This window comes from Nerophis lumbriciformis, linkage group LG03 (assembly GCF_033978685.3).
Source record: "Nerophis lumbriciformis linkage group LG03, RoL_Nlum_v2.1, whole genome shotgun sequence".
NCBI lineage: Eukaryota > Metazoa > Chordata > Actinopteri > Syngnathiformes > Syngnathidae > Nerophis > Nerophis lumbriciformis.
The window spans coordinates 34,620,001-34,632,482 of NC_084550.2; the positions used below are offsets into that span (position 1 = coordinate 34,620,001).

Consider the following 12,482-nt stretch of genomic DNA (forward strand, 5'->3'; position numbering starts at 1 on the left):
TTTCCTGATCATCTTTAACTCTTGTTTTATTTATTTATTTTTTTAAATTTATTATGGTGTTATTTTCTATTTTATTAAGTAATGCTCTCTGGTCTTCCTAAAAAGAATATCAGAAGTCTATAATTGTTACAGAACTCAGCTGCACACATTCTGACAAGGACCAGGGGACGGGAGCACATTACACAAGTTTTAAAATCACTACGTTGGCTCCCCGTCCGCTTCAGGGTGAATTTTAAAGTTGTATTATTAATTTTTAAACTTCTTAATGGCCATGCGCCTTCTTATCTGGCCTGCTTTTACCATTTAAAAAACAAACAAAAAAAAACTAAAGGTTAAAGACACTTTTTTTCATCAAGCTTTTTACTGATCATCTTTAACTCTTGTTTTATTTTTTATTTTTTTAATTTATTATGGTGTTATTTTCTACTTTATTAAGTAATGCTCTCTGGTCTTCCTAAAAAGATTATCAGAAGTCTATAATTATTACAGAACTCAGCTGCACACGTTCTGACGAGGACCAGGGGACGGGAGCACATTACACAAGTTTTAAAATCACTACATTGGCTCCCCGTCCGCTTCAGGGTGAATTTTAAAGTTGTATTATTAGTTTTTAAACTTCTTAATGGCCATGCGCCTTCTTATCTGGCCTGCTTTTGCCATTAAAAAAAAAAATTAAAGGTTAAAGACACACTTTTTTCATCAAGCTTTTTACTGATCATCTTTAACTCTCGTTTTTAAAAAATTTTTTTTTATTTATTTATTTATTATGGTGTTATTTTCTATTTTATTAATTCCTATAACTACCATTATTCTCTCAATGCTTAGTTTTTATTCACTCATTGTAGGATAAAATATATGTAAAAATTAACTATAAATAATTATTCTTTACATATATTTTACAAGTTTTAAAATCACTACATTGGCTCCCCGTCCGCTTCAGGGTGGATTTTAAAGATTTATTATTAGTTTTTAAACTTCTTAATGGCCATGCGCCTTCTTATCTGGCCTGCTTGTACCATTTAAAAAACAAAAAAAACAAAACTAAAGGTTAAAGACACACTTTTTTCATCAAGCTTTTTACTGATCATCTTTAACTGTTGTTTTATTTATTTATTTATTTTAATTTATTATGGTGTTATTTTCTATTTTATTAAGTAATGCTCTCTGGTCTTCCTAAAAAGAATATCAGAAGTCTATAATTGTTACAGAACTCAGCTGCACGCATTCTGACGAGGACCAGGGGACGGGAGCACATTACACAAGTTTTAAAATCACTACATTGGCTCCCCGTCCGCTTCAGGGTGAATTTTAAAGTTGTATTATTAGTTTTTAAACTTCTTAATGGCCATGCGCCTTCTTATCTGGCCTGCTTTTGCCATTTAAAAAAAATAAAATAAATAAATAAAAGGTTAAAGACACACTTTTTTCATCAAGCTTTTTACTGATCACCTTTAACTCGTTTTTTTATTTTTTATTTTTTTATTATGGTGTTATTTTCTATTTGATTAATTCCTATAACTACCATTATTCTCTCAATGTTTAGTTTTTATTCACTCATTGTAGGATAAAATATATGTAAAAATTAGCTATAAATAATTATTTTTTTACATATTTTTTGCATATATTTTACAAGTTTTAAAATCACTACATTGGCTCCCCGTCCGCTTCAGGGTGGATTTTAAAGATTTATTATTAGTTTTTAAACTTCTTAATGGCCATGCGCCTTTTTATCTGGCCTGCTTTTACCATTTAAAAAAAAACAAAAAAAACAACTAAAGGTTAAAGACACACTTTTTTCATCAAGCTTTTTACTGATCATCTTTAACTCTTGTTTTATTTTTTATTTTTTAAATTTATTATGGTGTTATTTTCTATTTTATTAAGTAATGCTCTCTGGTCTTCCTAAAAAGAATATCAGAAGTCTATAATTATTACAGAACTCAACTGCACGCGTTCTGACGAGGACCAGGGGACGGGAGCACATTACACAAGTTTTAAAATCACTACATTGGCTCCCTGACCGCTTCAGGGTGAATTTTAAAGTTGTATTATTAGTTTTTAAACTTCTTAATGGCCAAGCGCCTTCTTATCTGGCCTGCTTTTACCATTAAAAAAAAATAAAAAATAAAAATTAAAGGTTAAAGACACACTTTTTTCATCAAGCTTTTTACTGATCATCTTTAACTCATTTTTTTCTTCTTTTTTTATTATTTTTTTATTATGGTGTTATTTTCTATTTGATTAATTCCTATAACTACCATTATTCTCTCAATGTTTAGTTTTCATTCACTCATTGTAGGATAAAATATATGTAAATTAAATTAAATATAAATAATTAATTTTTACATATATTTTATCCTATGATTCCTACTATTCTTTAGATGGCATTCATTGAGTTTTCACTTTTTTCTATTGTAAATAGTGCTGTGTGCGAGTGTGTGTGTGTTCATTTGTATTTATGTGAAGTGAATTATATTTATATAGCGCTTTTTCTCTCGTGACTCAAACGGCAGTGACTAGGTTGGCAGAAGCGGGGATCGAACCTGGAACCCTCAAATTGCTGGCACGGCCGCTCTACCAACCGAGCTATACCGCTATACCGTGTTTTCTTCTCTTTGTTCTTTTTTTTGCGTAAATCACTATGGGCCCGATTTACTGAAGGTTTGCGTGTACTAAAACACAAAGCTGATCTGCTAAACATGTGCAAAGTGGACTGTTAAGTGAGCACAAAAAGGCGTGCAATCCATTTTGCGTCTCGGTCTTTGTTAATATGCCAAATATATGCTGATCTACAAAAGGCCCACAATACTGGGAGGAGAAAACGCAAAAATAATTATTCAGCACACGCATCATGATTTATCAACACTCATCACCATTTTGGGAGCACTTTTTGGCGTTTTATTTAGCACGTTTAAAAAGGACGCGCACGGCGGGGAAAGATAATAAACATATTGTCTATTCAGCAAAATCCTTTTATAATTTTATAGCTTAAGGAGCGGATTAAAATAAATGAAAATTAATTATTTTTGGTGTTTGTTAGGAAATACATTACTGTATCTCCTGCATGAAAAGACGTTTTACTTTCTGTGTTTTCTTGCGTTTGAGCCCTTCCAGACGCACAAATGTCACCCTGGATTTCCACCTTCTTCACCTCGAAATTGCGCTGACTTTTACGAGATCTTGCGACATCCGCGCTTAATCGCGTGACGAAGGAAGTAGTAATAAAGCGAACCACAAAACGTTTATTCTGGTCCGAATAAATAAAGTCAGTCTTCTGTTTTTCCGGTCTCCGTATCAGCTGATATTTGGCCAGAGGTGGGTAGAGTAGCCAGAAATTGTACTCAAGTAAGAGTACTGTTACTTTAGAGATGTATTACTCAAGTAAAAGTAAGGAGTAGTCACCCAAATATTTACTTGAGTAAAAGTAAAAAGTATGTTGTGAAAAAACTACTCAAGTACTGAGTAACTGATGAGTAACCTGTTCGTTTAATGATGACGGCAACAAATAATGCACAAAAACATGAAAGGAGCAATGAGCAAATTCGGAGCCAGGAATATCTCTTAAGCAACTAAAACAATAATATATATTAAATAATAATACATTAACATAAAATAAATTAAGGCAAATTGAGCCACAATGACTTAACAGCAGAGATTACAAAGGAAAATAACAAGTTAGCCTTTACGCAAACCATAAACTGATAGGTGTGGACTGCACCTGGGAACACACTGTGCACTTCACGATGTACATTTGACAGTGATTCATAGCAGGGAAGCTAACATCAGCCTATGGTGACAGCCAAAATATCTACTAACGTTACTTACCGCGATGTGCTTCCTCAAATTTGAAGTTGAGTTCATGTAAGCTTAAGCTTGTTGTTTGCCGCTGAAACTTTATGTGCAGTTGATCATGTGACCGCCTGGCTCTGTTTGATTGGTGAAACGGAGTCAAATGTCACCAGTGACTGCATTTGATTGGTGAAACGCTGGCATGCGATAGATCCTACTTTGAAGGTCTGTCTGACAAACCAAAACAAACAAAGCGTGCTAACAGATCCATAAAAATCAGTGCTGAATGTAGATAAATGGAGCGGAGTAAAAGTAGTGTTTCTTCTCTATAAATACACTCAAGTAAAAGTATGTTGCATTAAAACTACTCTTAGAAGTACAATTTATCCCAAAAGTTACTCAAGTAGATGTAACGGAGTAAATGTAGCGCGTTACTACCCACCTCTGTATTTGGCACATGTCCCCATTATGTATGCCTGTACATTTTTCTTACATTTTGGACCTCCAGAACCAGCATGTCCTCGTCCATTTGTGTCAACAAGATGACATTTTGTCTGAAAAGGGACGGCGTGGCGCAGTGGAAGAATGGCCGTGCGCGACCCGAGAGTCCCTGGTTCAATCCCCACCTAGTACCAACCTCGTCATGTCCGTTGTGTCCTGAGCAAGACACTTCACCCTTGCTCCTGATGGGTGCTGGTTAGCGCCTTGCATGGCAGCTCCCTCCATCAGTGTGTGAATGTGTGTGTGAATGGGTAAATGTGGAAGTAGTGTCAAAGCGCTTTGAGTACCTTGAAGGTAGAAAAGCGCTATACAAGTACAACCCATTTATCATTATTTAAACCTTTAAAAAGTTGACTCCATGTTCATCGTCACCCATTAGGACCTTTCGAAGTGTAAAATACCATCCGCCGTGATTTTATTTTGAAAGTAAACCGGGTACTTTGTTTTTGTGCATAACATCCTGTCCAACTAAATTGAATGGATTTGTCCGGCAAAAATAGAAGCTTTGCGTATTTCAGCGCTGGAATGTCGGTACACAGTTAGGAGCATGATAACCAGTGTTCGTAATAACGGCGTTATATGATAACTTACCTTTGCTGGCAACGAGTAATCTAATTAATTACTTCCATCCATTCATCCATCTTCTTTCGCTTATCCGAGGTCGGGTCGCTGGGGCAGCAGCCTAAGCAGGGAAGCCCAGACTTTCCTCTCCCCAGCCACTTTGTCCAGCTCTTCTCGGGGGATCCCGAGGCGTTCCCATGCCAGCCGGGAGAAATAGTCTTCCCAATGTGTCCTAGGTCTTCCCCGTGGACTCCTACCGGTCGGACGTGCCCGAAACACCTCCCTAGGGAGGCGTTCGGGTGGCATCCTGACCAGATGCCCGAACCACCTCATCTGGCTCCTCTCCATGTGGAGGAACAGCGGCTTTACTTTGAGATCCTCCCGGATGGCAGAGCTTCTCACCCTATCTCTAAGGGAGAGCCCCGCCACTCGGCGGAGGAAACTCATTTCGGCTGCTTGTACCCGTGATCTTGTCCTTTCGGTCATAACCCAAAGCTCATGACCATAGGTGAGGATGGGAACGTAGATCGACCGGTAAATTGAGAGCTTTGCCTTCCGGCTCAGCTCCTTCTTCACCACAACGGATCGATACAGCGTCCGCATTACTGAAGACGCCGCACCGATCCGCCTGTTGATCTCACGATCCACTCTTCCCTCACTCGTGAACAAGACTCCGAGGTACTTGAACTCCTCCACTTGGGGCAGGGTCTCCTCCCCAACCTGGAGATGGCACTTCACCCTTTTCCGGGCAAGAACCATGGACTCGAACTTGGAGGTGCTGATTCTCATCCCAGTCGCGAACCGATCCAGTGAGAGCTGAAGATCCTGGCCAGATGAAGCCATCAGGACCACATCATCTGCAAAAAGCAGAGACCTAATCCTTCAGCCACCAAACCGAATCCCCTCAACGCTTTGACTTCCCCTAGAAGTTCTGTCCATAAAAGTTATGGACAGAATGGGTGACAAAGGGCAGCCTTGGCGGAGTCCAACCCTCACTGGAAACGTGTCCGACTTACTGCCGGCAATGCGGACCAAGCTCTGACACTGATCGTACAGGGAGCGGACCGCCACAATCAGACAGTCCGATACCCCATACTCTCTGAGCACTCCCCACAGGACTTCCCGAGGGACACGGTGGAATGCCTTCTCCAAGTCCACAAAGCACATGTAGACTGGTTGGGCAAACTCCCATGCACCCTCAAGGACCCTGCCGAGAGTATAGAGCTGGTCCACAGTTCCATGACCAGGACGAAAACCACACTGTTCCTCCTGAATCCGAGGTTGGACTATCCGGCGTAGCCTCCTCTCCAGTACACCTGAATAGACCTTACCGTGAAGGCTGAGGAGTGTGATCCCACGATAGTTGGAACACACCCTCCGGTTCCCCTTCTTAAAGAGAGGAACCACCGCCCCGGTCTGCCAATCCAGAGGTACCGTCCCCGATGTCCATGCGATGTTGCTGAGTCTTGTCAATGTATTACTTAATTACATTAATTAACTGTTTAAGTTTCAGGTTTGCAACCCAAAGACTTTGGTTTCCCGGACGCTGCCCGGCAGGTCATGGGTATAACGTTGCCGGATCGCTAGTTGGCATTGTTTATGGTCGGAACTACGATGGTATCTGATCGTCTTCGAACCTCCGTCTTTCATTCTTACAACGCCGTTAGCGATTGCTCGATGTAACGTGGCACGCTACTTTAGATGTGGTGTTATTCATGTCGACAACAAGACAGCGTCAATGCAGGAAATATCTTTTTACCGGTGGAAGCAACGAGCAGTATCGCACTAAAATGAACTTGATATCAAACAGGAGGAGGTGACATCGCACTGTGACACAGCAGACAACAACATACGTACACGTACGCGATGGGAATACTGAACAACAAACCAATGATTATTGTGACAAACTTGCCATCCAAACAATACCCCTTTTGTTGACAAGAAGATATGACCGCCATATCTTTATTTTTTTAAACGCCGTTTGCCACTCGCCTGTGTGTGAACAGTGCTGTGTAAATAAAGTTTGATATTCATACAGTCAGCATTGTGCTGCAATTTGGAGTCAAGTCGTGACCTGAACATGTCAACGATCCTCACTCCAGTCCGGTTTGATGAATTTTAACGATGTCCTCATATCTCAGGGTGCTAATGCGACGGAAGTGCACCCGGCGCTTTGTTTTTTTTAAATGGATTCTTCCAGGCGGAGGAGAAGCAAGTTGTATGAAAAGCAGCTCTCAAGCTTCATCTCGCATGAAGAGCTACTCTCTCTCTCTCTCCTTTGTTCCTCTCCTCCTGCCTGATCTCTTCATCCCCGAAATGATCCCAGTCTGATTCCACGGCCTCCACTCCGTGCTGCAACACTGTCCAAGTCAAACATCACCGGCCCTTCGTGATGTTGACCATGATGATGATGATGATGATGATGATGATGATGATGATGATGATGATGTTGATGTGCCCCTTCTCTCTCTCCCTGCAGAGTTACCTTACGGCTGGGAGGAAATTGACGACCCGCAGTACGGAACCTACTACGTTGAGTAAGTCTCTTGCCGATGCGCAGAAAACATCACACCAGGGAGCGTGGTCGTGTGCATTAGCCACACCCTAGCATGCATCAAAACCGTCTAAAAAAAATAAACATGTATCCTTTTTTGGAATAATGACAGTATAAACACGTTTTAGGGCACAACAAAAATCTAAGTCGAGCTTAATGGCAAAGACTACTTTCCAGCTAGGCAACACATCACAGCATGGACACTACTACTGCCATCTAATGGAATTGCAACTGCGTGCAAAGTCCACTATATAATACGTGCAAAATACAGTCAAATAATTTTACTACTAAATTAAAAGAGAGGCTAATAATTTTACTACTAAATTAAAAGAAAGTACAATAAATTTTACTACTAAATTAAAATTGTCAAATAATTTTACTACTAAATTAAAAGAAAGTACAATAAATTTTACTACTAAATTAAAAGAGTCAAATAATTTTACTACTAAATTAAAAGAGTCAAATAATTTTACTACTAAATTAAGAGAGTCAAATAATTGTATGACTAAATTAAAATAGTCAACTAATTTTACTACTAAATTAAAAGAGTCAAATAATTTTACTAATAAATTAAGAGAGTCAAATAATTGTACTACTAAATTAAGAGAGTCAAATAATTTTACTACTAAATTAAAAGAGAGGCTAATAATTTTACTACTAAATTAAAAGAAAGTACAATAAATTTTACTACTAAATTAAGAGTCAAATAATTTTACTACCAAATTAAAAGAAAGTACAATACATTTTACTACTAAATTAAAAGAGTCAAATAATTTTACTACTAAATTAAAAGAGTCAAATAATTTTACTACTAAATTAAGAGAGTCAAATAATTGTATGACTAAATTAAAATAGTCAACTAATTTTACTACTAAATTAAGAGTCAAATAATTTTACTAATAAATTAAGAGAGTCAAATAATTGTACTACTAAATTAAGAGAGTCAAATAATTTTAATACTAAATTAAAAGAGAGGCTAATAATTTTAATACTAAATTAAAAGAGAGGCTAATAATTTTACTACTAAATTAAAAGAAAGTATAATACATTTTACTACTAAATTAAAAGAGTCAAATAATTTTACTACTAAATTAAAAGAAAGTACAATAAATTTTACTACTAAATTAAAAGAGTCAAATAATGTTATCACTAAATTAAAAGAGTCAAATAATTTTACTACTAAATTAAGAGTCAAATAATTGTATGACTAAATTAAAATAGTCAACTAATTTTACTACTAAATTAAAAGAGTCAAATAATTTTACTAATAAATTAAGAGAGTCAAATAATTGTACTACTAAATTAAGAGAGTCAAATAATTGTACTACTAAATTAAAAGAGAGGCTAATAATTTTACTACTAAATTAAAAGAAAGTACAATAAATTTTACTACTAAATTAAAAGAGTCAAATAATTTTACTACTAAATTAAAAGAAAGTACAATAAATTTTACTACTAAATTAAAAGAGTCAAATAATTTTACTACTAAATTAAAAGAAAGTACAATAAATTTTACTACTAAATTAAAAGAGTCAAATAATTTTACTACTAAATTAAGAGAGTCAAATAATTGTATGACTAAATTAAAATAGTCAACTAATTTTACTACTCAATTAAGAGTCAAATAATTTTACTAATAAATTAAGAGAGTCAAATAATTGTACTACTAAATTAAGAGAGTCAAATAATTTTACTACTAAATTAAAAGAAAGGCTAATAATTTTACTACTAAATTAAAATAAAGTACAATAAATTTTACTACTAAATTAAGAGTCAAATAATTTTACGACTAAATTAAAAGAGTCAAATAATTGTACTACTAAATTAAGAGAGTCAAATAATTGTATGACTAAATTAAAATAGTCAACTAATTTTACTACTAAATTAAAAGAGTCAAATAATTTTACTAATAAATTAAGAGAGTCAAATAATTGTACTACTAAATTAAGAGAGTCAAATAATTGTAATACTAAATTAAAAGAGAGGCTAATAATTTTACTACTAAATTAAAAGAAAGTACAATAAATTTTACTACTAAATTAAAAGAGTCAAATAATTTTACTACTAAATTAAAAGAAAGTACAATACATTTTAATACTAAATTAAAAGAGTCAAATAATTTTACTACTAAATTAAAAGAAAGTACAATAAATTTTACTACTAAATTCAAAGAGTCAAATAATTTTACTACTAAATTAAGAGTCAAATAATTTTACTACTAAATTAAGAGAGTCAAATAATTGTATGACTAAATTAAAATAGTCAACTAATTTTACTACTAAATTAAAAGAGTCAAATAATTTTACTAATAAATTAAGAGAGTCAAATAATTGTACTACTAAATTAAGAGAGTCAAATAATTTTACTACTAAATTAAGAGAATCAAATAATTTTAGTAATAAATTAAAAGAGTAAAATAATTGTGTATATATATATATATATATATATATATATATATATATATATATATATGACTGAAAATTAGAATATTGTGATAAAGTCCTTTATTTTCTGTAATGCAACTAAAAACATGAAAATGTCATACATTCTGGATTCATTACACATCAACTGAAATATTGAAAGCCTTTTATTATTTTAATATTGCTGATTTTGGCATACAGCTTAAGAAAACTCAAAAATCCCATCTCAAAAAATATTTCCTCAGACCATAGTAAAAAATAAAGATTTATAACAGCAAAACAAAATCAAACATTTGAAAATGTCAATTAATGCACGCAGTACTTGGTTGGGAATCCTTTTGCACGGATTACTGCATCAATGCGGCGTGGCATGGAGGCAATCAGCCTGTGGCATTGCTAAGGTGTTATGGATGCCCAGGATGCTTCAATAGCGGCCTTTAGCTCATTTGCATTATTGGGTCTGGTGTCTTTCAGCTTCTTCTTCACAAATTCTCTATGGGGTTCAGGTCAGGGGAGTTGGCAGGCCAATCGAGGACAGTAATGCCATGGTCAGTACGCCAGTTACTGGTGGTTTTGGCACTGCTGGAACATGCTGGAAAATGAAATCATCATCTCCATAGAGCTTTTCAATAGATGGAAGCATGTAGCCGTATTCCCATGGTCAAGTCGCTCCTGAACTCAAGACAACGGAAGAAGCGTCTTGGGCTGACTTGGGCTTGAAGCACTGGACAGTTGCAGAGTCCTGTTTTCAGACGAAAGCAAGTTTTGTATTTCATTTGGAAGTCAAGGCGCTAGAGTCCGGAGGAAGGCTGGATAGGAGCAAAATCCAAGTTGCTTGAAAGCCAGTGTGAAGTTCCCACAGTCAGCAATGGTTTGGGGAGCCATGTCAGCTGCTGGTGTTGGTCCACTGTGTTTCATCAAGACCAGAGTCAATGCAGCTGTGTACCAAGAGATTTTAGAGCACTACATGCTTCCATCTGTTGAAAAGCTCTATGGAGATGATTTTTCATCTCAACAGCACCGACACCCAACAACGGCACATTATAATTACTGGTCTGCAACAAATATTTTTAACCCAAATAGGTGAAATTACATAATTTCCCACGGCACACCAGACAACATCTCACGGTACACTAGTGCAGTGTTTTTCAACCTTTTTTCGAGCCAAGGCACATTTTTTGCTTTGAAAAAATGCGGAGGCACACCACCAGTAGAAATCATTAAAAAACGAAACTCAGTTAAAAAGTCGTCGTCGCAATTGTTGGATATGACTTTAAAGCATAACCGAGCATGCATCACTATAGCTCTTGTCTCAAAGTAGGTGTACAGTCACATCACTCTGTGACTTATTTTGAGTTTTTTGCTGTTTTCCTGTGTGTAGTGTTTTAGTTCTTGTCTTGCGCTCCTATTTTGGTGGCTTTTCCTCTTTTTTTGGTATTTTCCTGTAGCAGTTTCATGTCTTCCTTTGAGCGATATTTCCCGCATCTACTTTGTTTTAGCAATCAAGAAGATTTCAGTAGTTTTTATCCTTCATTGTGGGGACTTACTGCTCCACAGTAAGTCTTTGCTGTCATCCAGCATTCTGTTTTTGTTTACTTTGTTGCCAGTTCAGTTTTAGTTTTGTTCTGCATTACCTTCCCTAAGCTTCGACGCTTTCTCTTAGGGGCACTCACCTTTTGTTTATTTTTTGGTTTAAGCATTAGACACCTTTTTACCTGCACCCTGCCTCCCGCTGTTTCCCACATCTACAAAGCAATTAGCTACCTGCTGCCACCTGCTGATATGGAAGAGTATTACACGGTTACTCTGCCCAGCTCTAGACAGCACCGACACTCAACAACGGCACATTATAATTACTGGTCTGCAACAAATATTTTTAACCTAATTAGGTGAAATTACATAATTTCCCACGGCACACCAGACAACATCTCACGGTACACTAGTGCAGTGTTTTTCAACCTTTTTTCGAGCCAAGGCACATTATTTGCGTTGAAAAAATGCGGAGGCACACCACCAGTAGAAATCACTATAAAACGAAACTTAGTTGACAGTAAAAAGTCGTCGTCGCAATTGTTGGATATGACTTTAAAGCATAACCAAGCATGCATCACTATAGCTCTTGTCTCAAAGTAGGTGTACTGTCACCACCTGTCACATCACACCCTGACTTATTTGGAGTTTTTTGCTATTTTCCTGTGTGTAGTGTTTTAGTTCTTGTTTTGCGCTCCTATTTTGGTGGCTTTTCCTCTTTTTTTGGTATTTTTCTGTAGCAGTTTCATGTCTTCCTTTGAGCGTTATTTCCCACATCTACTTTGTTTTAGCAATCAAGAATATTTCAGTTGTTTTTATCCTTCATTGTGGGGACTTACTGCTCCACAGTAAGTCTTTGCTGTCGTCCAGCATTCTGTTTTTGTTTACTTGTAGCCAGTTCAGTTTTAGTTTTGTTCTGCATAGCCTTCCCTAAGCTTCAATACCTTTTCTTAGGGGCACTCACCTTTTGTTTATTTTTGGTTTAAGCATGAGACACCTTTTTACCTGCACTATGCCTCCCGCTGTTTCCCACATCTACAAAGCAATTGGCTACCTGCTGCCACCTACTGATATGGAAGAGTATTACACGGTTACTCTGCCCATCTTTAGACAGCACCGACACTCAA

The 12,482-nt window shown here is 36.4% G+C and overlaps 1 protein-coding gene across 2 annotated transcripts in view; it reads left to right on the forward strand.

Moving 5' to 3' along the window:
- The window catches only part of magi3b (membrane associated guanylate kinase, WW and PDZ domain containing 3b), a 480,566-nt gene that overhangs the window by 334,963 nt on the left and 133,121 nt on the right, over window positions 1-12,482 (forward strand). For both annotated transcript variants that reach the window (XM_061937657.1, XM_061937658.1), the window contains exon 7: window positions 7,331-7,388. In XM_061937657.1, the coding sequence (XP_061793641.1) occupies window positions 7,331-7,388 (58 nt within the window). The remainder of the gene's footprint in view (window positions 1-7,330; window positions 7,389-12,482) is intronic.